Here is a 26,166-nt window from a genome sequence, read left to right on the forward strand (position 1 = left end):
CATGTTGTGGCAACTCCAACCATAGAATTATTTTTGTTGCTACTTCATAACTGTAATTTTTCTACTGTTATGAATCATAAATATTTTTGAAGACAGAGGTTTGCCAAAGGGGTCACGACCCTCAGATTGAAAACTGCTGTCCTAAATAGTGCTGGCCTGAAGCATGGATCTGAAAGGACACGTTTAATACCGTTCTTGGGGAGACATAAATATTTGCTCACCCCAAATAAGGAGCTGACAACAGGCTAAAGAACCATCCAACAGATACCATCCAGGGGGAACAATGAGTTTTACTGGAATTACCTATAGGAGTGGAAATGATTCAAAGACAACTGCGTCACCAAAGCCCACCCCAGCATGGAGTCACCGCCGATTTCTTGGCTCCAGCTAACCAGCATCAACTGTCCCAGTAAAACACTTTATTGGTTCTGGTCTCGTGTTAATCACAGCTGACTGTTTAGCCCTAGGTGACCAGAGCTACTGATTCTTAAAATAGCAAACAGCCCTGACAGAGTCATTAAGGGACCCTCAACCTTTGCTCTGAGACTTCACAAGCCAGGCCTCACTGCCTGCCCTGCTCATAATATTCTCGTCCTTCAGGCTCCCACAGAACAGCCCACCAAGCTTTGAACATGCAACATCTTTTCTGGCCCAAAGTTCCAAAGTCCATTCAGAATCCTCTGTTACAGCAATGTCCCACTATCCTGGTACCAATCCCTGTCCTCCTTAGGGTTGCATTGCAGTGAAAAGACACCATGACCAAAGCAGCTTGGGGAGGAAAGGGTTTAATTCGACTTACACTTCCACATTACTGCTCATCATGGGGGGTCAGGACAGGAACTCAAACAGGGCAGGAACATTAAGGCAAAAGCTGAAGCAGGGCCATGGAGGGGTGTTGCTTACTGGCTTGCTTCACGTGGCTTGTCGGATTGCTTTTCTATAGAACCCAGGACCACCTACCACAGTGGCCAGGTCCTCCCTAATCAACCACTAATTAAGAAAATGCCCTATGGGTTTGCCTATTTCTCAACTGAGGCTCCTTCCTCTCTGATAACCCTGGTTGATATAAAACATACCACCACATGCATGTTCTGATCATCGAGTCGATCGTTAAGAATGATACTGTTTTCAAGGCACAGGTCCACAGCGGTCCACACTCGCATCCTGACCTTTGTCTCTAATGATGCAGAAAGTTTTGCTCTCTGATGGGAATGCAGGGTACGTTGCCTCCTGTGACATGAATTCAGAGCTTCCTCAGGTTGCATTCCTACTCACTAAGAGGCTCGACAGCTGAAACAGCAGACAACCAGGAGCATTGACTGAACACAGGACAGTGATTCAGGGAATGTTACATGCTGGAAGACAAAGACCTCTTATCCAAAACTTAGAAGATACAGACGGACATCAATTTCCTTCATCCTCCCAGGACCACCCAGGCCAGCATCGCTTCCTACCCAGAGCTGGCTGGGGCACCCCCTGTCCAAGATGGCCCTCTTCTGATATCTTCCTCTAATCTGCAGGGACTGACCTATTCCTGAAGTTGGGCACCATTAGGCAAACAGGTCTTATTCTGTAGCATAGCCTGGTTTAGATGGTCTCAGACTTACAGCAATCCCCCAGCCTTAGCCCCACAAGAGCTGGCATAATAGGGTTGAGCTATCATGCTGTGCCCTGCTAACAGTGGACCACACACACAATGCAAGGCATGTAAGAGTCTATTGTCCAGTGTCTGAATCCATCTGAGCCTGCATTGTACCCTACAGTGTCTCCCTCAGCCCCACTGGGACACACGACACACAGTACACACAGCTGCATCTCCTTGATGGAACCGAATTAATAGTATCTGTCTTAGGGTTTTACTGCTGTGAACAGACAACTAGGACCAAGACAACTCTTATAAGGACAACATTTAATTGGGGCTGGTTTACAGGCTCAGGGGTTCAGCCCGTTATCATCAAGGCAAGAACATACAGGCATCCAGGCAGGCATGGTGCAGGAGGAGCTGAGAGTTCTACATCTTCATCTGAAGGCTGCTAACAGAATACTGGCTTCCAGGCAGCTACAAGGAGGGCCTTAAAGCCTACGCACAGTGACACACCTACTCCAACAAGGCCACACCCTCTAATAGTGCCACTCCCTGGGCCGAACATATACAAATCATCACAGTATCCAACATAAAAAACATAGTCAGGGTTGGAGAGATGGCTCAGTGGTTAAGAGCACTGACTGCTCTTCCAGAGGTCCTGAGTTCAAATCCCAGCAACTACAAGGTGGTTCACACCATCTATGATAGAATCCGATGCCCTCTTCTGGTGTGTGTGGAGATAGCTACAATGTACTCATATACATTAAATAAATAAATCAGCAGTTTACAAAAATACAGATTTATTGTGTTTCAACATTCTTGCAACTGTACAGAGACCAAGACACACAAACGTAGTCTTCGTGTTAAATTATGAACAAATTGGGAAAGCTTCAGGGAGTCTAAGCTGCTACGGTGAGAGGCACTCCGCCTCAACCCCACCACAGTCTACAGTCGCTGGTTAATGCTATGGCAGCAACAGAGAAGAAAGCAACGTAAGGTTCTGATGGCTCAGTTCTGTACTCCCAGCACTTGGGAAGCTGAGGCAGGAGGACTGCTACAAGTCTGGAAGTAGCATAGGCCACACCGTGAGTTCTAAACTGGGATAGGAGACAGAATAAGACCCTGACTCAAAGACTAAAATTAAAAAAACAAAAACAAAACAGCCATGGTCTTGATGTCCAGAGGCCACGGGTGTGCACATGACCTGAGAAGTCATCAACCCAAAGACAAACGATCCAGGATGCTTGGTCTTCCATGGTGGGAAGGTGTTGTCCTAAGCCCACGAGGACATCCTGCAACAACAAAACCTCAGAGGCTGGCTCGTAGACTCCTCTCAGCTCCCAGCCTTTCTCCTCAAGAGGCACATAGCACATCTCACCAGTTCCTGACAGAGCAATTTTATGCAGTGGGACCACTGTCCCTGTGTCCCCTACACTTCAACATGGGCTAAGAGAGCCTCACAAGGAGGGCGAGGCCTAGCCCGTAAGTCTTCACTCCTCAAACAGGATCTCACGCCAGCACTCAGAAACCCAAGGGCAGTCTTTCCCACAGAGCTAAGATGTACACCACCTTCCAGACGGTGTTCTCGGAGTCAGTTCCGTGACTCTGCGGCTGTCGGGCTTCGGACTGTGGACATGAGGTGTGACTTGTAGGTTTTGCTCAGGCCCGTCATCCAGAACTTCAGTAGCTTAACGTTGTCCTCCTCTGATGCGCCGAGGACGCTCAGGAGCTTCTGGGTGTCCTCCTTGGGGCGGCTGTCCACCTTGGTGAATTTGAACAGGACTTTCACTTTGCTGCAGAAAACAGAGATGAACACTTAGACCCACAGCCCAGTCAAGCTTTCCTCACGCAGCCCAACTTCCAGGCCAGTGAGAGCTCTGCAGGCCCCACTGGAGCTGCAGCATGCCAAGCTCAGGGGTTCACCCCAAGGAAGGCCAGGCCACTACCATGGCAAAAGATAATGGAGTGCTGCAGTCTCAGCTGCTCAGGAGGCTGAAGCAGGAGGACTCCTTGAACCCAGGAAGTTCAAAGCCTGCCTGGCTAAGCTAGGGAAAGTCCCCCTCAAAAAAGAAGAGAGGAATTCGTAAAGAAATACTGCTCCTGAGTTTTCACTACATTATTGGAAACCAGGAAAAGGTTCAACTAGTTCAATTAATTTGATAAAATAGTACCAAGACACAAGGCATAAGGCAACAAGTGACTTCCTTTTATAAAGCTGTAGGGGAGGCTGCCCCGGCTGCACCCGACTGAGCATGTGCCTAGGTTGGCCACCTAGTACCCACCACCCCTCCAAAACCAAAAGGGAACTAAGGAATAAAGGAACAGCACTTTCATACCAGCATTAAATCTCAGTAGCTGCAACCACTTCCCACCAGGACACAGGGTCCAGGACAGGAGACACTGGACACCTCCCATGTCAGCAAACTCCTGAGGGGCAGGGTTGGTGTCTGAACCCGATTCTTTTTTTTTTTTTTTTTTTTTTTCGGAGCTGGGGACCGAACCCAGGGCCTTGCGCTTCCTAGGTAAGCGCTCTACCACTGAGCTAAATCCCCAGCCCCCTGAACCCGACTCTTAACTCCACTTTCGCGGCTCCCAGGGCCACAGCATGGCCTCTTTGTTTGTTTGTTTATTTTCTCCAGGCAGGGTTTCTCTGTACAGTCCTGGCTATCCTAGAACTAACTCACTCTCTCTCTCTCTCTCTCTCTCTCTCTCTCTCTCTCTCTCTCTCTCTTTCTCTCTATGTATGTGTGTGTGTGTGTGTGTGTGTGTGTGTGTGCACACGCGCATGTGTAAAGCAGGTTGGCCTCGAACTCAGATATCCATATGCTTGGCCTCCTGAGTCCTAGGATTAAAGGCAGACGCCACCACCGCCTGATACTTGGCCTCTGCTTGCACATCCTGCTTCTGCTTTTTGGCATGAAAGTGCACTGCCATGGTGAGCTGCCCCACCCCTCCACATCCCCACCCTCACCCCCCACCCCCACCCCCACCCCCAGCCCGGGAAGCTGTCAAGGCAAGGCTGGGGCTTACTTCATCCACTCCTCCTTGAGACAGACGAGGCACTGGTCCACCACATCCACAGACAGGTTCTGGTTGGTCAGAGCTGCCTCCATTTTATTCAGGATGGTGGGCCCAACTGGAGATACAAACACCAGACGATGCAGAGGCCTCGGTGACCCCTCCCCTCCCCGATGAAGGGAGACAGCAGCAGCACCCACCTCTGTCTGCAGCCACAGGGCTACCGCTGGTCACCACAAACTCATACTTGCTGAGGGACTGGTCGTCCTCACATCCAGCCGGGTGCGGGTTTGAGCGAGTGGCTGTGTGTACCTCCACGACAACTACGAACTCTGTAGCAACAAAACACGTGCTAGCTTGTAAAGTGTCCCTTGACCCCACTGCAAGACCCCCAGACTCAAACCTCAGGGACAAGCCTCCTCTGAGAAAGGGCTTAATGCCTTTTGCAGTTGATTCATTAATTGAATTCTTGCCTCAGTTAAATTAGAACTAACTGGTACATTACACTGAACATACATGACTCAGGTAAATTCATTCTAAGCAGCCTCAGTGGATGGTTTCACTATTATTCTATCCTGTAGACTGGTGGTTCTCAACCTGGTGGTTGCAACCCTCTTGGGGTCGAACAACCCTTTCACAGGGGTCACCTAAGACCACTGGAAAACAGAGATATTTATATTACAACTCATAACAGTAGCAAAATTACAGTTGTAACAACAAAAGCAATTTAATGGTTGGGGTCACCACAACATGAGGAACCGCATTAAAGGGTCACAGCTTTAGGGAGATTGAGAACCAATGCTGTATATGGAAACTGCCTTGAGGGTTCAGTGGCCACACACACACACACACACACACACACACACACACACACACACACACACACACACACACACACGGCTAGTGGTATAAGAACTTTACAGCCAAACATCTCTGCACAGACTGGTCCTACTGCAAACAGAGGGCACTGCTGCTCCAGGCTTGGGGCAACCCCAGTGCATCCCAGCTGGAGCGGCAGAGCACAGCCTTGCCCTAAAATCTATGACTTGGATCCAGGGGCACCCCTGGGCTGGATACAGGAGTCTTTCAGAGCAGTGGGCAGTACGTGTCTCACAGAGGGCACTCACCAGAGGCCAGGACATGAGCAGGGATAGGCACCGGAGGGCTGAGCCCTAGGAAGTTGCAGCGATAGGCCTCCTCATACTGGCTGCTGTAAGGGATGATTCGCACACAGCCTACAGGCAGCATGGTCTGTGGACAACAAGGTGCTCAGAATTCACCACAAATGCACCCTCTGCAGCTGGTCCACAGCCTCCCTCCTCAGTGTGTCCATAGTCTCTCAGCCCATGTGTAGTCTCCCGCCCAGATGCCCCCAATTCTGGTCCTGGGGGGCAGTCATAGATCAACGCTGACATGTGCTGCCTCCTCTGGGTCTCCTTGCCCATTCAGATGCTCATTGCATGGAGAAGCACTTGAGGGTTCTGGCAGCCAGCAGACATGCTGTGAGATGATCCTACACCACCACCCAACTTGAGAACAGCCATGTAGCATCAGCAAGTGCCAGTTCTTGCTCAGATAACTTCTCAGAAGAGTTTCAGGTTGAGAAAGGGAGACAGTGTAGCCGTCAACAGTGACAATACAGGATCCTTCCATGGGAGCATCAATGACCGCCATTTTTACCAGGCAAGGAAAACCAATTTTTCCGAGGCTCTGAGCTGGTGGTACCCCTAATAGTCTGTCCCAAGTCAAGCATTAGCATACAGGGGAAGGTTCTCACCCGGAGGACTTCAAATGCGGAATGGACAAGGTTCACATCTCTGCTTTTCCAGATCACCTGATTACCCATGAGGACATGCCAGGCCAACATTCGGAAAGATGGGGCTCCCAAGACCTGAAACACAGCACATAGTTCTTTAGGCATATTATAGGAACTAATCTAGCCCCACGTACTCAGACAATCTCTTCACAGTAAAGAAGCTCACGGTCAGCAAAGAGAAAGTTAATTCTCTTTCTAGGGATTCTGGTGGCCTGCTAGAGGCTGACAGGGGACAGAAGTCACCAGACTCCAAAGGTATTTCATTTTTAATATAACTCCCAACCCCGTACACTATGAAAAGTATGAAGCAAGCCAGGCGGGCAGTGGTGGTGTGTGCCTTTAATTCCAGCACTGGAGGCAGAGGCAGGCAGATCTCTGTGAGTTTGAGGTCAGCCTGGTGTCTACTTTTTGCAGCCCTCGCCCTCTCTAACACGCTGTCACGCTGGAGGGCTTGGAAGTGAACAACCAGCTCATCACTCCATCCCCAGGAAGAGGGCTCTGCCTCCACCACCAGGATGCACCCACATCCTGGTACTTGCCCAAGTCAGCTGCAACAGCCTTCTTTATAGCTGCAGTTCCTCAGAGGGGGAGGCTATCACAGGATCTGCCTGGCAGTAACTCCTGCAGCACTTACGGCTAGGAGGTAGTCATTGTTTTTTGAGGCCAAACATGAGGTTGAAACAAAACAAAAACTACAAAAAGAGGCTACAATATGTACTTTACAAACCCCAATGCCTCTGAGTACTCCCATGTGCAGCGGGAAGCACAATTCCTGCTCTGTTAACCTTGGGAAGGAACAGCAAAGTGAGCCCAGCTCAACACTGGAGAACAAAGGTCTCCCACCCTGCAATCCTGTCTCCCACCCTGCAATCCTGTCTCCCACCCTGAAATCCGGTCTCCCACCCTGCAATCCTGTCTCCCACCCTGCAATCCTGTCTCCCACCCTGCAATCCTGTCTCCCACCCTGCAATCCTGTCTCCCACCCTGAAATCCTGTCTCCCACCCTGAAATCCTGTCTCCCACCCTGAAATCCTGTCTCCCACCCTGAAATCCTGTCTCCCACCCTGAAATTCTTGTCTCCCACCCTGAAATCCTGTCTCCCACCCTGAAATCCTGTCTCCCACCCTGAAATCCTGTCTCCCACCCTGAAATCCTGTCTCCCACCCTGAAATCCTTGTCTCCCACCCTGAAATCCTTGTCTCCCACCCTGAAATCCTTGTCTCCCACCCTGAAATCCTTGTCTCCCACCCTGAAATCCTGTCTCCCACCCTGAAATCCTGTCTCCCACCCTGAAATCCTTGTCTCCCACCCTGAAATCCCAGGGCTCAATCCATTTGCCTGGGCATCAAATTTAGGTCTTTATGGTCGCCAGCACCTTTACCCCTGGGGGTCATCTCACTAGACTCCCCAGCCTCCAAAACAGAAATCATTCCTGGCTGGTCAAATAATACTAATTGGAAAAAAAAAAAAATAAAGACGTTGAGAGAGACGGCTTAGCAGGTTGGGAGAGGATTTTCCGTGTGAGATGGGTGTCCGGACAGAACCCACATAAAGCAGGAAGGACAGATGCCCCGAAATCGGCCTCTGGGCTCCACGTGTGCACTGCGGCATCCATGTGTACCTCCACACACGGTAGTAATAGTAAATAAAATTTAAAAATTCCAGATTAAAGATAACAAGAAATATAGTACAAAAAGTAAGCCCAGCACGCTTACACATGCGTATAATACTAGCACTTGGTAAACTACACAGTGAGTTCAAAACCCGCCTGGGATACGTGAGACCCTAACCCAAAGAGAGACAACGGTGTGAAGAGGGGACAGTGTGCTTCACCTGGAGCAACCCTTGCTTCCCATCTGACCCGACAAACCATGTTCACTCTCACGAGACTGTCTCCATCTCTGGAAGGCGTGCGTACACTTCCTACTCCGTGTCACCTTCTCACTCTTTCACACCAAATAACAGTCCACCATTGAGACACCAATAACAGCTAAGGTTGCGGCATGTAGATTATGCCCGATTTATCCTAGGATTGACCATTACTTTAAGGTCTAGCCTGCACACAAACAGGTGATAGTGCTTTTTCAACACCTTCAGGAGGTTCCAGGGTGACAAGGTTGGAGGACCTCAGGAAACCTGACAGACAAACAGATGCTGGGCTGGACAGACAGCTCAGTTTCAAAGTGCGAGGAGTTGAGTTTGCACTCCAGGACTTAACTTTAAGAAGGCAGGGAAAGCACAGAGGCACGTGCTTGTCATCCTACAGCCAGGAGGGGTTGGGAGGCAGATCCCTGGGACACACAAGCCACCCAGCCAGCATACTGGACGAGTTCCAGGCCAGTGAGGGACACTGCCTCAAAATACAATTTTATCAATAGCACCCAGAAGGATGACACTCTGGTCTGTGTTTACATATGAGCATGCAGGAACATGCACACAAGCACATGAATGCACACAGATACACCGGATGTCTATTCTGTCACTAAAAGAACACTGGTCCTGCTAAGACAGGCTGATGTCTTCTGTGCCCTCAGCCATACACCCACTCAGAAGTTCCCAGTGTCTCCCCTGCCCATGGATGTAGAAGAAGCTCAGACCCAAAGGGCTGGTATCCTGTGAAGTGGCCCGGGCTCTTCTCAGTTCGGACCACACCCCTCTGCTTACCTGTCTCATGTGTCGAAGGGACTTGAAGACAGAAAGCTTTGGGGGCTGCCAGCTCCCACAGGCTGAGAGAAAGGATGATTCTGTTGGGCAACTGGCCAGCTCTCGCCCTTCAGCACCCTCTGCCGTAGCAGGGGCTTTCTCCTCCTCTTCAGCCTCTGAATTATCCCAACTTTCTGATTCTTCCTCTAAGTCTACAGGGCAAACAGGACAGGTATGGAGTGAGCATCCCCTTAGATGCTACAGTTTGGTTCTGTGGCCATTTCTGCTTTGGGGCACCTACAGCTACACTACTAATTCCTATTGTATCCCAGAGAGGCCCGATGACTCTGCTACTGACTAGGAATCTGGGGTGAAGGGAGGAAGACTTGGGCTGAAGACGCATCTTAGAAGCTCTTCCTGGAAGATGCTAATCCCACTCAACTGCTGAAACAGCCCTGTGCTCCACACACCATTTCACCCCATCTCCCTTCACACGGACAACCTCTGCTGAATGTCACAATGAGAACCAGACCATGGATGTAGGGATGATGTTGAACAGTGATTTCCTCTGAACTAAAACATTCCCTCTAAGGAGAGGCTTATGAGATACAAGTCTCAGGAAGTTCCTGAAACTAACAAGATTCACAAGGGTTCTCTTCAAGGTTACAGAAGCAAAAAACAATTGCTGAGGAGGAAACCAGCTGAGCTACCTAGAGGAAACTTTGGCAAGCAGAGCCACCTCGAGATTGCCCAGTGGAGCTGCCTTCAGGGAACTCTCTAAGAATCCCCAACCTACTTGAGAATAGGCACCATCGAGGAAGATGAGTCGGAATCATAACATCAACAAGGGCATGGGAGTGGCTGTCACAAAGGCCTATCATGCTTATTCACATCCAGACTCCCTTGTACCAGCTCCACTCATTATGGCAGCCACAAGCCAGGGGTGTTGCTGCCACTATAGACAGCCCAGAAAACAAAACAGACTTACCAGCAAGCTTCTCCATCTGGACCAGGGTGTCCTCTGTGGGAGCACCCTCTAAGAGCTTTTCTGTCAGCCGGCTACCACATGCCTTCAGGAGCCTGGAGAAAAATGCAATACCAGTCATGAGGTACCCTGCCAATGGGAAAACTGAACCTGAGGCTTATTAAGCCCTAGGTTCAAACCCCAGCTCACAGAAGATGGCCTACATAAGCATACTCAAAGACCGCCCTCCAACACCCCAGCCCCCATCACTGAGGAAACATTCCGTAAGACATGAGTTTGGTCCTTCTTCAGAGGGGATGAGAAAAATAGAGTATGGGATGTTTGAAGGAACTGTTGGTTTTAATCCCAATTCAGAAGTCACCTTCGAGATGAAGGGAACCTAAGTTGTACCCCAGACAATCTTTAGTTCTGCTAAGTGAGGTAATGTTCTCACGGCTACATAATAGGTGTAAAAACCAAAAACATTCTAGACCATTCTCAAAGGAAGAAGTTACAAATGGCCAATGAGTATGTGAAAAGGTATTCAATATCCTTAACTATCAGGGAAACAGAAATTCAAACTACTTAGACATCCCCTTTCACATCAGTTAGAATTCCTCTCAGCAGGAAAACCCAGGACAGGGGCTAAAGAGACAGCTCAGCAGTTAACAGCATCTGCTGCTCTCACCGGGGAATGGGGTGAGCTCCCAGCACTGACTCCGTGGTTCTCAACCATCTGTAACTGCAGTTCCACAGGACCCAACTCTGTTTTCCTGTCTTAGTGGGGAGAAGCCTCCAAATCCATACCCGATACGCCATTCCCGGGCATGACCTGAAGGACTTCAAGCGACCACAGCGGAGATCCTTAAATACTCCTGTTTACTGCTGCTCTATTCACAATGGCCAAGGAACAGGCCCAGCCTACATGCCCATCGGCTGACAAACAAACTCCAGAAGGAGCAGAATGTCCCTGCTACACTCAGGTGCTAAGGCTCTACATGTTCCGTTTTCCTGGACTACTCAGTGGAGGGTCAGGAGCTCCCTTTTCATAGGGCACCCATACACCAGACCTTCACCCCAGACACCAGCTGACTGCTCCCCACCGGCAAAAACTCCCAGGCCTCAGCCCAAAGCACCAGCTACCGGCTCGGGAGAGGCCTGAGCTAGAAACCTGCTGCCATCTTCAGAGAGGAGACTTGGTGGTCTTCCCACTTGTGTCAGTGCAAAAATGAGTTCTACCTCACAGGGTTTCCATCCAGTGGGGAGACAGAGACCTCTCTGGGTTGCAGCAGACCCACAGAGGTACACAAGCCAACCCCACCAGGAGGCAGATGGGTGACTTTGCATTGTTCTAATGGCTCACAGATGCCGAGACCCAGGATTCATTACCAGGCAAAGGAAGTATGCAGACAGGCCCACAAGTTGTCATCACTGGTCAAGGAGGTCAGAGAGCGGGCAGCGTTGCCGTTCCTCTGGTGCAGGAAGGGTGTGAAGGCAGTGTTCATCCTCTGGGCACGCTGTGGACATCCAAACTGTTCTGCCTCAAACACCTGAATACAAAGGGTGGAGAAGAGGGCCTCTTCAGGGATGGCTACCACCGAACCTTTCAGTTACTGCCACCCCACTTCCCAGATTCTCCCACTCTGTGTTCCTGACTCAGAACACGGTCCATGCCAGCAGTCTGGCAATGCCTCACAGAATGGTTCTGCTGACCCAGGGGGTTCTGTGTGTTCCTCTCTACCCCTACTTGGCTCCTTGGACTCCACTGGATAGTCACCGTTCTTCAAGTACTCAGGTTCATTTCACAGACCCTTGCAGGTGACAGACACAGGACTAACTCCTTATAGGAGGCTCCTATGCCTTCCAGCCACATTCTAATACAGTCCAGCCACTCCACCTATCAGGACGAAGGATGAACAGCCTCCTCCTCTACTGCCCAAGGACAGAGCACAAATGAGAAATGGGCCACTGAGTCTAAAGGTCTGTGACCAAAGCATGGCCATGCCTGCCTGTGTGCTCTTCTGCAGCTGGAGGGGGTGCCCTAGGTGGGGTCTAGATAAGAGTAGCAGGCAGTTTGGGTTGTGAAGGGTACAGGAAGTAAAGGTACTGGGCAAGAAGTCAGAGGTTGAATAGCAGTTAGGACAGCTGTGGCGGGGGTGATTGCCTTTAATCCCAGCACTCAGGAGGCAGAGGCAGGCGGGTCTCTGAATTCAAGACCAGGATGAAACCAGGAGAGTTACAGGCTGGCTGGGAGGGTCGCCCGGGACATCACCGCACTGAAGCGTGGGCCCAAAGCAGAGGCAGAGCCAGGAGGACCACTGCTGCCCGGGCACCCAGCATCCATGCCAAACGGCCACAGCCCCGCCTTGAGCATCACCTTGAGGGCCTTGCCCTGGAGCTCGCTGATGATCCCGCGGATCTTGCCCAGCAGGAAGGGCCAGGAGTTGATGAGGTAGATCCGATCCATCATGATGGCGATGATGCTGTACCAGCGCTGGAAGCCTCTGGCCAGGCTGTCTTTGATGAAGAAGGTGTGGCTGAACACAAAGCCATGTTGCTCATCACCAAAGAAGATGGGGCCTTCACGACCAGGGCACACCTTGGAGGGAGCCACAGTAACTTTAGGGGAAGTCCTGACTTTACCTCAAGCCTCGTGGGCCTCTTTTCCTGTTTCTGTTATTGTTTTAAAGACTTTTTAAAGATTTATTTATTATATATAAGTATATATATACTGTATGTAGCTGTCTTCAGACACACCAGAAGAGGACATCAGATCTCATTACAGATGGTTGTGAGCCACCATGGGGTTGCTGGGATTTGAACTCAGGACTCTGGAAGAGCAGTAAGTGCTCTTAACCACTGAACCATCTCTCCAGGCCCTCTTTTCCTGTTTTTGGTGGTGCTGGGGTTAGGACTCAGGGCCTGGCTGGAACAGAGCAGGCCAGTGTCCTATCAATGAATGGCACCAAATGTTACAACTTGCTCTTGATGGGCAGACTGGAGAGCCAGCAGAAGCAATGGCTACTTCTGGTCTTTAAATCATGGGAATGTGGTGTGTAGGGTTGGAGGAGGGGGTGGTGTAAACACGAGTACAGGTGCTTGCAGAGGCCAAAGGTGCTGGATCCCCTGGATTTGGAGTCATGGGAGGCTGTAAGCTACCCAGCGTGGGTGGATATTAGGAACTAAACTGAGATCATCCGTATCAGTAGCACAGAATCGTAGCTGTTGAGCTATCTCCAGCCCATAGCACACCCTATTTTTAGAGAGTCCTTTGGTCTCTCCCTCCTGACAAATTTGCTGGACCTGTGACTACTGTGCACAGGGCATCTGGTGCTGCTGAGCGTACAGCAGGAGACGGAGGTATAGAGCACACTGAGAACAAGCACCATGGCGCCCAGGGATCCTACAAGGTGGAGATAGGGGCCATATATGCCTGTGGGACAGATCAGACCTAGAAGCTGAGACTCGGGCCCCACAGCAGAAGCTCAGGGGCAAACATTCTTGTTTGTTGTTAAACCTTTATTTTTCTTCTCTGCTCTGTTTGCCGGCATATATGTCTATCCCACGTGCGTGCAGTGGCCATGGAGGCCAGAAGAAGGTGTGAGGTCCCCTGGGACTGAGCTATGGACAGTTGTGAGCCAACATGTGGTTGCTGGGATTGAACTTAGGACCTCTTCACCACTGAGCCAGCCCTGCAGCCGGATGCATTCTTTGGAAGGTTCTAAGCATTCCACCATGGCATGTTGATACAATGTAAAGGTGACACTGCCTAGGGACCGTCCCATCTCAGAGACTTGCCCATCAAGAATGGACTAGAAAAACCAGTCTGTTGTTCGAAGTGAAATGCCAACCCCTATGTAGACAGCCCGAGTCCACAGGGACTTACTCTTCAGGCTCTAACGACTGCTTCCATGCTCACACAGCACTGACAAGCAAGGCCCCCTGTGTTGGTAAACAGCAATGAACCTATCTGTCCCCGTGCACGTCTCCCGCGGATAGCCTGCCGCTGGCCTTACCTCACAGCTCAGGCTGCGGACACAGGCCTGGCGGACAATGCTGAAGAGCTGTGGGTGGTTGGGGTGCTGGTGGCTGACGTACTTGATAGAGGTCTCCTTATCATGACTGATATAACCTGGGTGCCCTACAGCAAGCGAGCGGCAGCCCTGCACACAAAGGACGACAAAATAAATAAATAAATAAATAAATAAATAAATCTCTTGGCTAGGAGCAGGCAACATATCTAAATATAGAAAACACAATCCTTTTTAAATTTTTAAAACTTTTTAAAAATCATCTTCTTGCTGGGCAGTGGTGGTGCACACCTTTAATCTCAGCACTAGGGAGGCAGAGGAAGGAGGATCTCTGTGAGTTTGAGGCCAGCCTGGTCTAAAGAGTAAAGTGCCAGGACAGCCAGGGCTACACTGAAAACCCCAGTCTCAGAAAAACCAAAACCAAAATCAACAACGACAACAAAAAAAAAAAAAGAAAAAAAGAAAGAAAGAAAGAAAAGAAACTTGCTTTTTTCTGGAGAAACATTATCTCTAGTTGGTACGACTTCCTTTAAGTATGTGTAATGATGTGTGGTTTTCTTCCCCCCGAGACAGGGGTTCTCTGTGCATCCCTGACTGTCCTGGAACTCTCTCTGTAGACTAGACCGGCCTCTGCACTGACTAGGTTAAAAGGGCTCATGCTGGGGTGGTGAGAAAAATGTTCTCAGGACCTTGGAGGTTTCCCAGGCTCCCACTACAGCCCACCTCTCACAGAAAGGCTAAAACCAGCTCACGGTCCCAAAGGGCACTTGCCTCGCACATGTCTGACTTCTTGGGCCCCGGGCTGCTGGAGTCAGTGCTGGCGCCCTCGGCTGGGCTGTGGGCACGGACTCGGCTGCTCATCTGGATGCCGCCCTCTTCTTCCTCAGCCTGCTCAACCTGGCCAGGACTGTCCCCACTTCCGGCACCCTGGGGCAGGGGAGCGTGTAGAACCTCCGTGCAGAAGAGCGTGCGGGGGCCATGGAGCTCGCAGAAGTGGCAGAGAGCCACAATGGCGTTCATGGTGCTGGAGAATGGCCGAGGCCTGTAGGGAAGGACGGCATCTGTGGGCCTGCCCCATCCATGCTACGGAATCAGGCCAAGGGCTCTGACAGGGTGTCCGCACCTGCCAGCACCAATGGGCACTCGCTGCGTAACAGTTGCTACATCAAGGGCAGGAAAGACACGGGGGAGGGGGAGAAGAGCAAATGGATGGACGGATAGATGGACACAGACAGGACAGGCACCAAGGAGGGTCAGCAGCCTTCATCATCTCCCACACCTGCAAGGCAAGGTTTGAATGCTGGGGTGCTTGGGGTCGGGGTGGGGGGCACCTACAGAGATGAACATCTTTCTGCATGGGGAGACTTGGAACACAGCTCTGCAGCACATACAGGGGACTCTGAGGGGAGTAGGACCAGAGGTGGGGTTGGCTGCACAGGTCTGGGTGGAGCCGTGGGTGGGCCAAGCAGGTGGGTGGGGCCTGAGTGGGTTCAGAGATGGGGGGGCCTGAGTGGGTTCAGAGATGGGCAGACCTGAGGGCAGAGGCGGACCTCTTGAACTCTGTGGCCACAGCCAGGCCCCCGTTTGTTCTAGAAATGGCAAGGTTCCCAGGGTTCTGATGAAGGCAAACCAGCTCTGAGGGCTTTGCTGAGGAGCAGAAGGTGCCAGATGACAGCCCCACTGCCCACTGAAGAACGATGGGGCACTGGTGGGTGACGGTGACAGGTGGGGAGGCCAAACAGTGCCAGAGTTTCCAAAATGAGTAGGCGGACTCAACTAGAGGGAGGAGAGAATGTGGATAATGAAGATGGAGATGGGGAAAACAAAGGGGCGGGGCGGAGCGGATGCTGGGGTGGGGTTTGCAGACATTTTTTAGCTTCGAGTGGAACTGAATGGGGCAGCCAGGGCCTCAAACAGGGACCATGTGGCTTCCACAGATCACAGGGCCCTCCAGAGCAGGTGACCAAAGAGCCACCTAAGCCATCCTGCTGGACCAATAAGAGCTTTAGTAAGGGGAGAATGGGTGTCACTCAGCCTTGAGAGTCAGGCAATCCTACAAACCGCTGTATCTCGGACAGAATGAAACCAGGCACATGCAGGATACGCTCTGGCTAACCCACTGGAGAGATCTGGGGAGCCGGACCTGACCCCAGCGAGGTGACCAGAGTCTGATAGAGACGGTGTCAGCTGGGAAGACAGTGGAGCTGAGGTGGATGGTGTGAGGGAGAGAGTTAAATGCTGCGTCATGAGTTTTATCACATCATGAGTTTTTAAAAAGGCGTAGGCAGGCATGGTGGCACACCGGTGATCCCAGCATTGCCACAGAGGCAGAGGCCAGTGTAGTTTACAAAGCAAATTCTGGGCTAGCCAGAGTAAAACCCTGTCTAAAACAAAAACCAAACAAAACCACCCAAAACTGACCACCTGCAGAGCCACAGGAAGGTCACTGGAAGTCATGTGATTTCTAGAGGAGAGAGGAAAGAGTGGGGAATGGTGCTCCAGTGGAAGAGACAGGGTGAACCTGAAAGGGCTGTGGTGTCTGGGAAGCCCCGCTTCTCCACCTGACGAAATGATATGGCAGCCTGCAGGCAGCTGCGGCACGGTTGGGTGGCCGAGGGGCATTTGTTCTCTGCTTTACAGCTAACCAGAAAAGGTGTTAAAGGCCAGAATGTCCTAGGGGTTCTGACAGCAGAGGTGGCAAAGGCAGAGGTGGGGACGGCCAAAGCTGCATACCTGACCCATGGACACTGCAGACCATACTGGCTGGCTGGAAAAAGGTCTGGAAGGACGGGTTAGGGTCTTCACACCCACCATATCCAGTCACATGGGACAACTCAAGATTTTAAACTAGAGCAAAACTCAGGACCGCCGTTCACACAGGGCTTCATCTGAACTGTGTGGGTTCCGGGGCATTTCCATAAACAACAACAACAACAACGCCCGGGCTCCTTAGGAGAATCCTACTCAAGGAGTATGCAACTATTTAAGTCTCTAAATACAGGCAAGAGGACACTTTCTTCCTAGGTCCTTGTCCCCGGGAAGAATAGGCCAAGATATGGCCCATCAGACGAGCGCAAAGTTGGAGCTCAGCACTCGTCACACAGGTAGCTGGTGACGGACAGCTGTGCCCTGGTCGTCTCTGGCTGCCTCCTTTGAGATGGCACTACCATCAGCAGCCCTACCTCTAGCATTTCTGCAGTCAACTTCCTGAGCTGACAGGTCACCGAGCACCAGTCCTCCTAGGCTGAAACAGGATTAGCAGCAGCAGCTATAAACAACTGATAAGGCAGGAGGCAGAGAACTTGGGGGTACACTTGCCCATGGGGGTTCTGACTGCAGCACAGGGCAGAAGAGCTGGAGATGAAGGTCCTGAACATGTGGGCTGCAGATCTTTGTCGGGAGCACCCGGCCTCCAGGTGCCTGACTAGCTCATGCTGACTGTCACTCCCCAACCTACCAGCTCCCACTCTGTCACCTGTCCTAGGCTTTGGGACCTATGTTGCTTGTGTTTTCCCTTCACAAATGCTAAGCTCCTCTTGGTGGAGACTTTGGTTAAATACAATCCCTTCTGTGTCCACCACAGTTCCCAACACATGAGAGGCACCAAATGACTCGCTCAGAGAGCTGACCATGGCAATCAGAGAAACCAGAGGTATCTGAGGAGGCTCAGACACCTATTGCACCTATGGTGGCACACATCTGGAATGGATGCACCAGAAGACGGCAGCAGGCGAATCAGCTAGCTTTAGCCACCGGAATGCTCCAGGCCAGCCTGGGCTACAAGAAACATGAGACACTGTCTCAGAAGCAGAAAAAGCGTCCACTATGGAGGAGGTGAAGCAACCAATAACAGGATGGGGAAATATGGAAGTCAGGACTCAAGACAGAAGCACGCACCCTGGGAAAGGAGCCACATCCTCCTTGGGGGATGCATGGAGGAGAAATGAGCATCCTTCCAGCAAAGTCAGCATGTGAAAGCAGCCCTCAGCCAAATTTCTCCCACGTGTGGAGTGTCATTTACCAACCTTATGCTTGACAGATCACGGCTGCACCATCCTGCCTAGACCAGAACGTGTACGAGGCCTGCCGGATGAGTCAGGTATGGTATGCAAACTGCACTCGAATTCAAAGGCTTGAGGTTGTCTAGAGAAAAAAAGAAAAAGAAGTCAGACCTCATTCCGAGAACTGGTTTTCGTGGCATGAATAATGACTGAGCAGCTGACAGCCAACTTCAAACCAGGGCACTGCCGAGAGAAGCTGGACACTTATCTGCTGTAGTGCTTTGGATCTTAAAGAACGAACACTGTTAGCCAGGCATGGTGGTGCATACCTCCTTTGATCCCAGCGCTCGAAGCAGAGGCAGGGGATCTCTGTGAGTTAGAGGCCAGCCTGGTCTACGGAGTGAGTTCCAGGACAGCCAAGGCTACACAGAGAAACACTTTCTCGAAAAACAAAAACGAATGAAAGACTGCTGACTGGCATGTGTGCAGTGGAGAGAGGTGAGGAGGAAGACGGAAATACACTCGCATGCACCCTGGCACATGCACGTGAAGTCAGAGGACAGCCTGCAGGTCACCCTTGTCCTTCACCTTGCTCCTGGTCTTGTTTCTGCCACACTGTGTATTCAGGCTAACTGGCACAAGAGCTTCCCCACTACTTCCTGTCTCTGCCTCCCCTCACTGTGGGAGTGCTAGTCTTTACCCGGGTTCCAGGGATGGAACTCTGGCTGTCAGGTTTGTGTGGCAAGCACTTTTGCCAGCTGGGCCATCCTGTCAGCCATGCTTTTGGATTCTATGTGTCCCTCCAAAGGAAACCATGTGTTTAAGACTTGATCCCCAGCTGATGGCACTGTCAGGGGTAATGGCGCCTTTTAAGGCTGAGTGGAAAGAAGTTAGGTCACTGTCCTGCCCTTGAAGAGGGCCCTGCCTGGTCCTGTTTCTCAGGTGCCATGAGGTATGAAGTTTTACCTCACTGTGTACCCCTCACCACATCATGCCACCACAGGCTCTCCAATGAAAACCGTGAAGCAAAACCAGTTCTTCCTTTTAAGTGGATCATCTCAGGTTGTTGTTTTGTTTCTCGCGTCAGAAAGCTAACACACTTGGGGTTCTGATTAGCATAGGGCCTCTATCAACTATCAAAGTGGTTGGAAGTAAGTTGACAGCGTAGCTGAAATTTAGGGTCCCAATACATAAATTTTAGGGTCTCAATACATAGCCTTGGCTGGCCTGGAACTCACTATACAGACCACAGAGATCTGTCTGCCTCCGCCTCCTGGGTGTTGGGGTTAAAGGCGTGCACCATCATGCCCAGCTTCAAAAATAGAATTGTTTTGAACATTTCTTTTATTATTTTTTGCCTGCACATATGGGGGCCGTAAGAAGGCATCAGATCTCCTGAGACTGGAGTTACAGGTGGTTGTGAGCATCTGTATGGGCTCCGGGAATCGAACCAGGATCCTCCGAGAGAGCAGCCAGTGCTCTTAACCACTGACTCGTCTCTCCAAACATTTTTTTTTTTTTTTTGGTTCTTTTTTTTCGGAGCTGGGGACCAAACCCAGGGCCTTGCGCTTCCTAGGCAAGCGCTCTGCCACTGAGCCAAATCCCCAGCCCCTCCAAACATTTTTTAAACACAAAATTTCCATCTTTCCAACTGCTGTCTAGAAGGAAACTGTTTTCGTAGCACACACACCGTGCCAACGCAGACCTTCAGACCACACCCCTCGAGCCTCTCTTCAGGTTTTCACCGTCATAAAGCATCAGGGTCACACAGGATGTGCCCAACATTGCTTCTGATAAAAAGCATTTATTTGTCCAACAAGACAAATTCGCATTACTCATCCCTCAGCCCAGGTGGCCACTGGGAGACCGTCACGGAACCCTAGATGACACTCAGTTCTGGAGCCACAGAGAAACCAACTGTCCCTTACCCCCTGGAAGTCCTCCTGGGTACTGGAGAACAGGCTTCACAGGCTTCTCAGACTGTACTGCATATGACACCCGACTCCCTGCCAGGAAGAGCCCAGTTCTTCAGTCACTCTCCAAGTCCAATGCCTACCACATTCTTACTAAGCTGGCGTCTGTGAGTGTGCCTAACCACCCCTTCCTAGTAACTTTTCCAAGCTGAAGACAGTCTCCTCACCACCATACTTGAATTCTTTTTTTTTTTTTTTTTTTTTTTTTTGGTTCTTTTTTTCGGAGCTGGGGACCGAACCCAGGGCCTTGCGCTTCCTAGGTAAGCGCTCTACCACTGAGCTAAATCCCCAGCCCCGTCATACTTGAATTCTTTGAGAGGCAGGCTGTGCACGTTCACAGCTTGTTCACACTGTCTAAACCACAGGACTGGCAAACAAGACCCACACCATCCTTCCCTGGTATGCCCTGGTTTTACCTCATCTCTGTTTCCTGTCTCCTCACAGCACCAGGCCACTAAGAGTGCCCTGTAGGCAAACAAGGGGTTACAAGGATCTCGAGGTCAGCAGGAGCTGTTAACTGTCTGCCACAGGAAACTCACCGCTCCTCCCGGCTGCCACACTAGCTAGTACAGAGTGGGTAAGAAATTCAGCAGGGAACTTTATCTATAACTTAGAACCACTCCCCACTCTACTACTGCCAAGTTCAGCAGGACTTCCTTTAGAGAGCGCCCAGTCACTTGACACTAGCAAAGCAAACAGTATCACGTGCCATGACCTCTCCACTGCTTAAAGACAATTATGATAACCCAGCACTGCCAGCAGCACTCTGGCTGTAGCCTTTCTCTCTGCCGGGCACCATGGGTGGTGCCAGGCTTCCCCACCCCCAAGAAATGGAAAGTCACCCTATACTTGCAGTAGGTCCAACAACCCCCTTCTGTCCAGGCTACTTGTGACCTCCTCAACTGCAATCCACTGGCTAATCCCAGGGCTAAACATTCCTTCCAGGGCATGAGGACCAGATATCCTTCTAGAATGGAGAAATGAGGTGCCCTGCCCGTCCTGTCCTTTGACGACCGTCCTGCTAGAAAACGGGGGGGGGGGGGGGGCAGGGGGTGGACTGGCAGGACGCTGTCCCCAGCAGTGTTCAAACTACAGCAATTACCCCGACCGAGGGATGGAACCTGTCACCTCCCTCTCCCTGGTGTTTACCATCCCCACTTTCCATTCAGCCCTATGGGCCAATACCAACTCAGCTGGGGCGCTCGCCGCCGTCTCCCGGATGCTGGGCCGGAACCCGCTCGCAACTGTCCTGAGGCTGTCGCCACCGTTCTGCCCCTCGCCCGTTCCGCAGGCCCTTGCACCGAGTCTAGCGCGTGACCCAGCCGGACCGAACCATCCGCAGGCTGGCGGAGGGAAGGCAACGCCAGAGACTAGCCACGGCGAGCGGTGCCGCGGCGCCGACAGGAGACTAGGATGCGCCGAGCCACGCTGTGCTGCGTTACGCTCTTCCAAGCCAAGAGTCCAAGCGCCCTCGGCAACAATCGCCCCTCCGTACCGCTTGTCACCCCGCGGAGAAACGTAGATAGTTCCGGCCACCAAGAGAAGCCATTCTGCAGGGGTAACGTCAAAACTAACATTTCAAAAGAGTCAGAGAGAATTAGTTAGCCTATACCCTCGTCCCTACAGAACAGAAAAAATACGGATAAATTTCCTCTGGGCTCTGTGAGTTTTTGTAGCTCCACTCCCAGCCTGTTAAATTGCCGATCAGAAACACAGTCTCCCCTTCCTGAGAATGGAAGGTGCGGACAGATCCTGGGAAGGAGGAGGGGGTACAGAGCGAAGAAGGACCGCGCATGTGCGCGGCTCAGTCTTCGCCTGAGCCAGACCTATCTTTGCAAACTAGCTTCCAAAACAGTTCATGGGTTGTGGTTTGTTTGTTTTCTCCAGATTCTGGGTTTGGTTCCCAGCTTGGTGGTTAGGGATGGAATATTATTTAGCTACTTAAAATGAATGTTAAAGCTATTAGTGCATAGCATGGGCCCTTGTGAAGACAAATGAGAATAGGGCTCTGGGCTTGACCCTCTAATGCTGCCAGCTGTTCGCAGGAGCCAGCCTCTGCTGTGCACACTATGCTGAAGGTCCAGGAGGAGACCCAGAATGTGGTTATCAGGGAGTGGGGAAGTCAGATGAGTACAAGTAATTGGTATCTGTTTGCTTTTCAAATCACAGGGATCTGATTTCTTTCTCTGTATTTCATGAAACTTTCATATTTCGTTGGAGAGGGAGCAGGAGAAAAAGAAAATAAATCGCAAACTTGTTTTGAAAGTTTTGCCTGGTAAAGATTAAGGAGTGTAAGGTGGTGTCAAAGTGTTAGGTATTGTCTTTTTTAAAAATATATATATATTATTTATTTAATGTATATGTGTACACTGTTGCTGTCTTCAGACACACCTGAAGAGGGCATCAGATCTCATTACAGATGGTTGTGAGCCACCCTGTGGTTGCTGGGAATTGAACTCGGGACCTTCAGAAGAAGGCAGTCAGAGCTCTTAACCGCTGAGCCATCTCTTCATCCCTAAGTATTGTCTTTTGTGTGTTTATTTTTACCAGGACAATTATTCCTGATACCATGAGTGATTCCGAAGTGGAAACCATCTGCTGTCTTTTTTTTATGTCATTTTATTGAGAGAGAAAACACCCAGGCCCAGGCCTCTGACTTAATAAGACCAGACTAGCACTGTGTTTCTAGGTAGAAGCCTGGTTTCTCAACTCAGAGTCAGGGTCTCCAGCCCCCATAGCCTGGTTTTCAGAAAGGGTCCCACAGGGCAAGTCTGAATACTTACAGGCAGAACCTAGGGACAGATGGACTGGGTAACGTCAGTTGGTGTCCATTTTGGAGATTACTGCTTGAGGTAAGTCCACATGACAACGGGCTGCTAAAGCCACCAGGTAGATGAGGACATCATTAAGCTCCTCCTCAAGGCCTGTTCACTCCTTTAGCAGCCATGCTTGAGGACCAGGCTCTGTGTCAGACTTCCACTGAAAGAGCACTGCCAGCTCGCCCACTTCCCCAAGGCTAGGAGCAGGTTCTGAGGCTGGTGGAACTGCTCCCAGTCTCACTCAGCAGCAAACTCTGCATGGAGGCGTTGGACGTCCTCAAGCAGGGCCCTGGGCTGAAGCTGAATGGGCCGGCAGCAGCTGAGTCTTCCTGCCCCACATCACCACACACACCATTACCAGCTTGGGACATTCCGCCCACCCCCATCTCCCGTCTTTAACAAGGTACTTCCCCACTCTCCCCCAAGAATAGAGTAAGCAGACAGCAGTATACGAAAGCAAGTATGTGTGGTTGGGGATTTAGCTCAGTGGTAGAGCGCTTGCCTAGCAAGCGCAAGGCCCTGGGTTCGGTCCCCAGCTCCGAAAAAAAGAAAAAAAAAAGAAAGAAAGCAAGTATGTGTCAACTACGGGTTAACAATCTTAAGCAGGATAAAACAGCTTTAAACAGATTGCCACTCAGGAAATAAGTGAAACTGGTTGGAACTCCCCATAGCAGTGGGATGTTATGAAGAACCAGGTCAGCTCTGACTATGGCCCTGACAACCGTTATCCTGGAAAGCAAAGGATTTGGGCAGCTAACCAAAAGCAGTCATCACAGAATGAGTCTGGAGGTCACTGAGGGCACCACAGGAGTGTGCCCCTCCCCAGAGGCTCTCCCAGGTCTCTAAGGCTGAGGCAGCAAGCAGGATCCTTTCTGCAGTTATTGAGAGACCTTGGAGGCTGAGGTGGGAATGAGTCCACCTTGCCTGTCCCAGAAGCTAGCTGGAGCAAGTTCCCCACAGACGCCTTAGCCGTGAGACTTCCCAACTCAAAAGGAGCTTGGCTGATTAGAATGTCAGTACCTGTAACCAGACTGGAATGCTGCAGATCCAAAAGCTAGTTGCCTTATCTTGGGCTAATTCTAGCCCTCTGGAACAGCCATTCCTTGCGTATCTCTGTGTCAGAACAAATAGATAAAAACCTGTGGAGTGTATTAACTCACCAACTCAGAAGTGCACTGTGTAGCATCCTGGGCCTACAGGAAAGCTCTCCCATCTAGTTGTACCTGCCTGAGGTACCCACCAGTGTATTTAAACTTGCTGTGACTTATGGCTTTCTTCTGTAAACCTATAAAATTTGAGCTAGGCAGGGGTGGCACTTGGGAGGCTAAAGGAAACAGATCTCTGAGTTCAAGGACTGCCCGCTATACAGAGCAAGTTCCAGGACAGCCAGGGCTACACAGAGAAATCCTTTCTCAAAAATTAAAAAAAAAAAAAAACAAAAAAAAAAAAAACAAATAAAAAGCAAACTACAAAAATGCTTACACATTGAAACATTTAATTTGGGGTAACCTAACTCTGTGTTCCCAGGCCACTCAAAATGACTCCAGAATAAACTGTGTCTTATTCCCTTTAAGATGAGATCTGTGTTTTTTGTTTTTTGGGTTTTTTTTGTTTTGTTTTGTTTTGTTTCTTGTTTTTTTTTTTTTGTTTTTTTGTTTTTTTTGTTTTTTTTTTTGCATCCACAGTCCTCAAGGCAGTCTTGCTTCTTTGATAGGTGAACCAGCAGGGAGCTGGACCCTGAAGTCATCAGGATTCTTCCTCTGAAGAGACTAGAGGCATCTGGGGCCAGACTCCTAGAAACAGGCACACAAGCCTTCCATCTCTTCCTTCTCTGTGGAATTCTGCAGTAACTCTGCCCCTCCAGGCCCAGATTATCTTAATTTATAGGGCCTCCAGGATGCATGGTAGGCCTAATTAGTTAAATGTGGATATGCAAATAAGGTGGAAAGGGGATCAATCAGAAAAGAGCTACCAAACCCAATAGGGTGGGGTAGAACTCCAGCCCTCCAAAAGTTGCCTGAAATTCAGTCAGGTCCACAGGTCTCTCTGTTTCTGCAGAGGTGGGAAACTCCAGTTTGTCCGTTCCTGGTTGCTAGGCCACATCTTTGTGCAGTTGATGCTACTGTCCAGCAGCCTGCTCTGTTTGAGATTGGTTCCAATGCTTTGAGTTAATCTGGTCCCCAAAATTGGGAATCTGCGTACCCAATCACTGAAGGTCCTTGTTGCCAATTGGTTCTTGATCAATCAATAAACAGCCAACAGCCAATGGGTGGGCAGGCAGACAAGTAGGACCTTTAGATTAGTTTGGGCTAAGAACTGGGAGTAAGGAAGAGAGAATCACCGTGACTCGGGGGAGAAGGATGGGATGTAAGAGCTGCAGGAGAGAAAGCCAACAAGCCATGTAAAAATTTGGGTAGGTGGCCATTGGCCAGTCCCCTATGGTGCCTGGGGTAGCCAGGGAAGGTTTAAGAGTTTCAGGAGTACTGAAGGGGAACATTTACTAGCAGGAGAAGATTTAGGAGTGCCCAGCCTTTGAGCTAGTCACAGCATGTCAAAAATTAACTGACTGCTGTGTGCGTGTGCGTGTGCGTGTGCGTGTGCGTGTGTGTGTGTGTGTGTGTCTTCCATTCGAAAATCTGGATAGCTTCTGGGCCAGTACTCGAGTGTGACCAGGAGCCGGAGTGATTCGCCAACTACCACTATACTGCTGTCTTTTGCCCCTTTGCCAGTTATCATGGAAAAGCTTCCTACTTCGGGGAGGTACCTTAACCCTGTTGATTGGTCTTGCTTTACTTGTTTTTAGAAGTTGTTACAGATAATTTCTGGGCAAATTCAAGTGATTTGGGATTCTAGTTTTACAGTTCTGTTTTTAAAACAGGGTCTCACTGTGTAAACTTGGCTGGCCTGGAGCTCAACTATGTAGACTAGGCTGGCCTCAAAGCCATAGAAAGGCCCTTGCTTCTGCCTACTGGGCACTGAGACTAAACGCACAAACCGTCACACTCGGCCTTAATGCTACTTTTGCCATCAATGTGGCTGGGCATGTGGAGGCAGAAGGAGCAGGGGTTGAAATTTGAAACTAGCCTGAGTGTCATGGGACACTGTCTTAGTCTATGGCCATACCATCCTGAACATGCCCTGATCTCCTCTGATTTTGGGAGCCAAGCAGTCAGTACTAGTGGGAAACATTGTCTCACAAACAAAACAAAACAAAACAAAACAACCAGGGGCTAGATATGTGGCTTAGACGGTAGAGTACAAAAAGCATTAGGTGGGATCCCTGGTACCACATCACTCCTGGGGTGGTAAAACATGC

At 50.4% G+C, this 26,166-nt stretch overlaps 1 protein-coding gene and 1 pseudogene across 13 annotated transcripts; both read right to left on the bottom strand.

Annotated features, from left to right (window-relative positions):
- Positions 1–2,368: 2,368 nt before the first annotated feature.
- Flcn (folliculin) lies at positions 2,369–21,786 on the bottom strand. Of its 13 annotated transcripts, none has more exons than XM_039085951.2 (14): positions 21,217–21,543; positions 19,987–20,064; positions 18,083–18,200; positions 14,829–15,099; positions 14,043–14,189; positions 12,404–12,625; positions 11,416–11,576; positions 10,051–10,142; positions 9,084–9,274; positions 6,381–6,494; positions 5,731–5,854; positions 4,804–4,935; positions 4,616–4,721; positions 2,369–3,378 (listed from the first exon to the last, which is right to left on the bottom strand). In XM_039085951.2, the coding sequence occupies exons 4-14, from the start codon at positions 15,075–15,077 to the stop codon at positions 3,177–3,179; spliced, it is 1,740 nt and encodes a 579-aa protein (XP_038941879.1). In that variant the 5' UTR covers positions 15,078–15,099; positions 18,083–18,200; positions 19,987–20,064; positions 21,217–21,543; the 3' UTR covers positions 2,369–3,176. The 13 variants fall into 13 exon arrangements, with proteins under 13 accessions (XP_038941879.1, XP_063125071.1, XP_038941880.1 ...); XM_063269001.1 differs by lacking the exon at positions 19,987–20,064 and adding an exon at positions 15,590–15,833 and having other exon boundaries at positions 14,829–15,336; positions 21,221–21,514; XM_039085952.2 differs by having other exon boundaries at positions 21,221–21,459.
- Positions 21,787–21,799: 13 nt separating this feature from the next.
- On the bottom strand, positions 21,800–24,525 carry Dctpp1-ps1 (dCTP pyrophosphatase 1, pseudogene 1; annotated as a pseudogene).
- Between the last annotated feature and the right edge of the window lie 1,641 nt (positions 24,526–26,166).

The sequence above is a fragment of the Rattus norvegicus genome, chromosome 10, assembly GCF_036323735.1.
Source record: "Rattus norvegicus strain BN/NHsdMcwi chromosome 10, GRCr8, whole genome shotgun sequence".
In the NCBI taxonomy this organism is placed as follows: Eukaryota; Metazoa; Chordata; class Mammalia; order Rodentia; family Muridae; genus Rattus; species Rattus norvegicus.

Bases quoted from the DNA above. Each gene is read 5' to 3' on its own strand.
- Flcn (XM_006246490.4), bottom strand. From the start codon at position 15,077: ATGAACGCCATTGTGGCTCTCTGCCACTTCTGCGAGCTCCATGGCCCC. The intron at 6,495-9,083 runs GTAAGCAGAGGG...GCTGTGTTTCAG, and splicing joins CCCTTCGACACATGAGACAG to GTCTTGGGAGCCCCATCTTT. The intron at 5,855-6,380 runs GTGAGAACCTTC...TGTTGTCCACAG, and splicing joins CCGCATTTGAAGTCCTCCGG to ACCATGCTGCCTGTAGGCTG.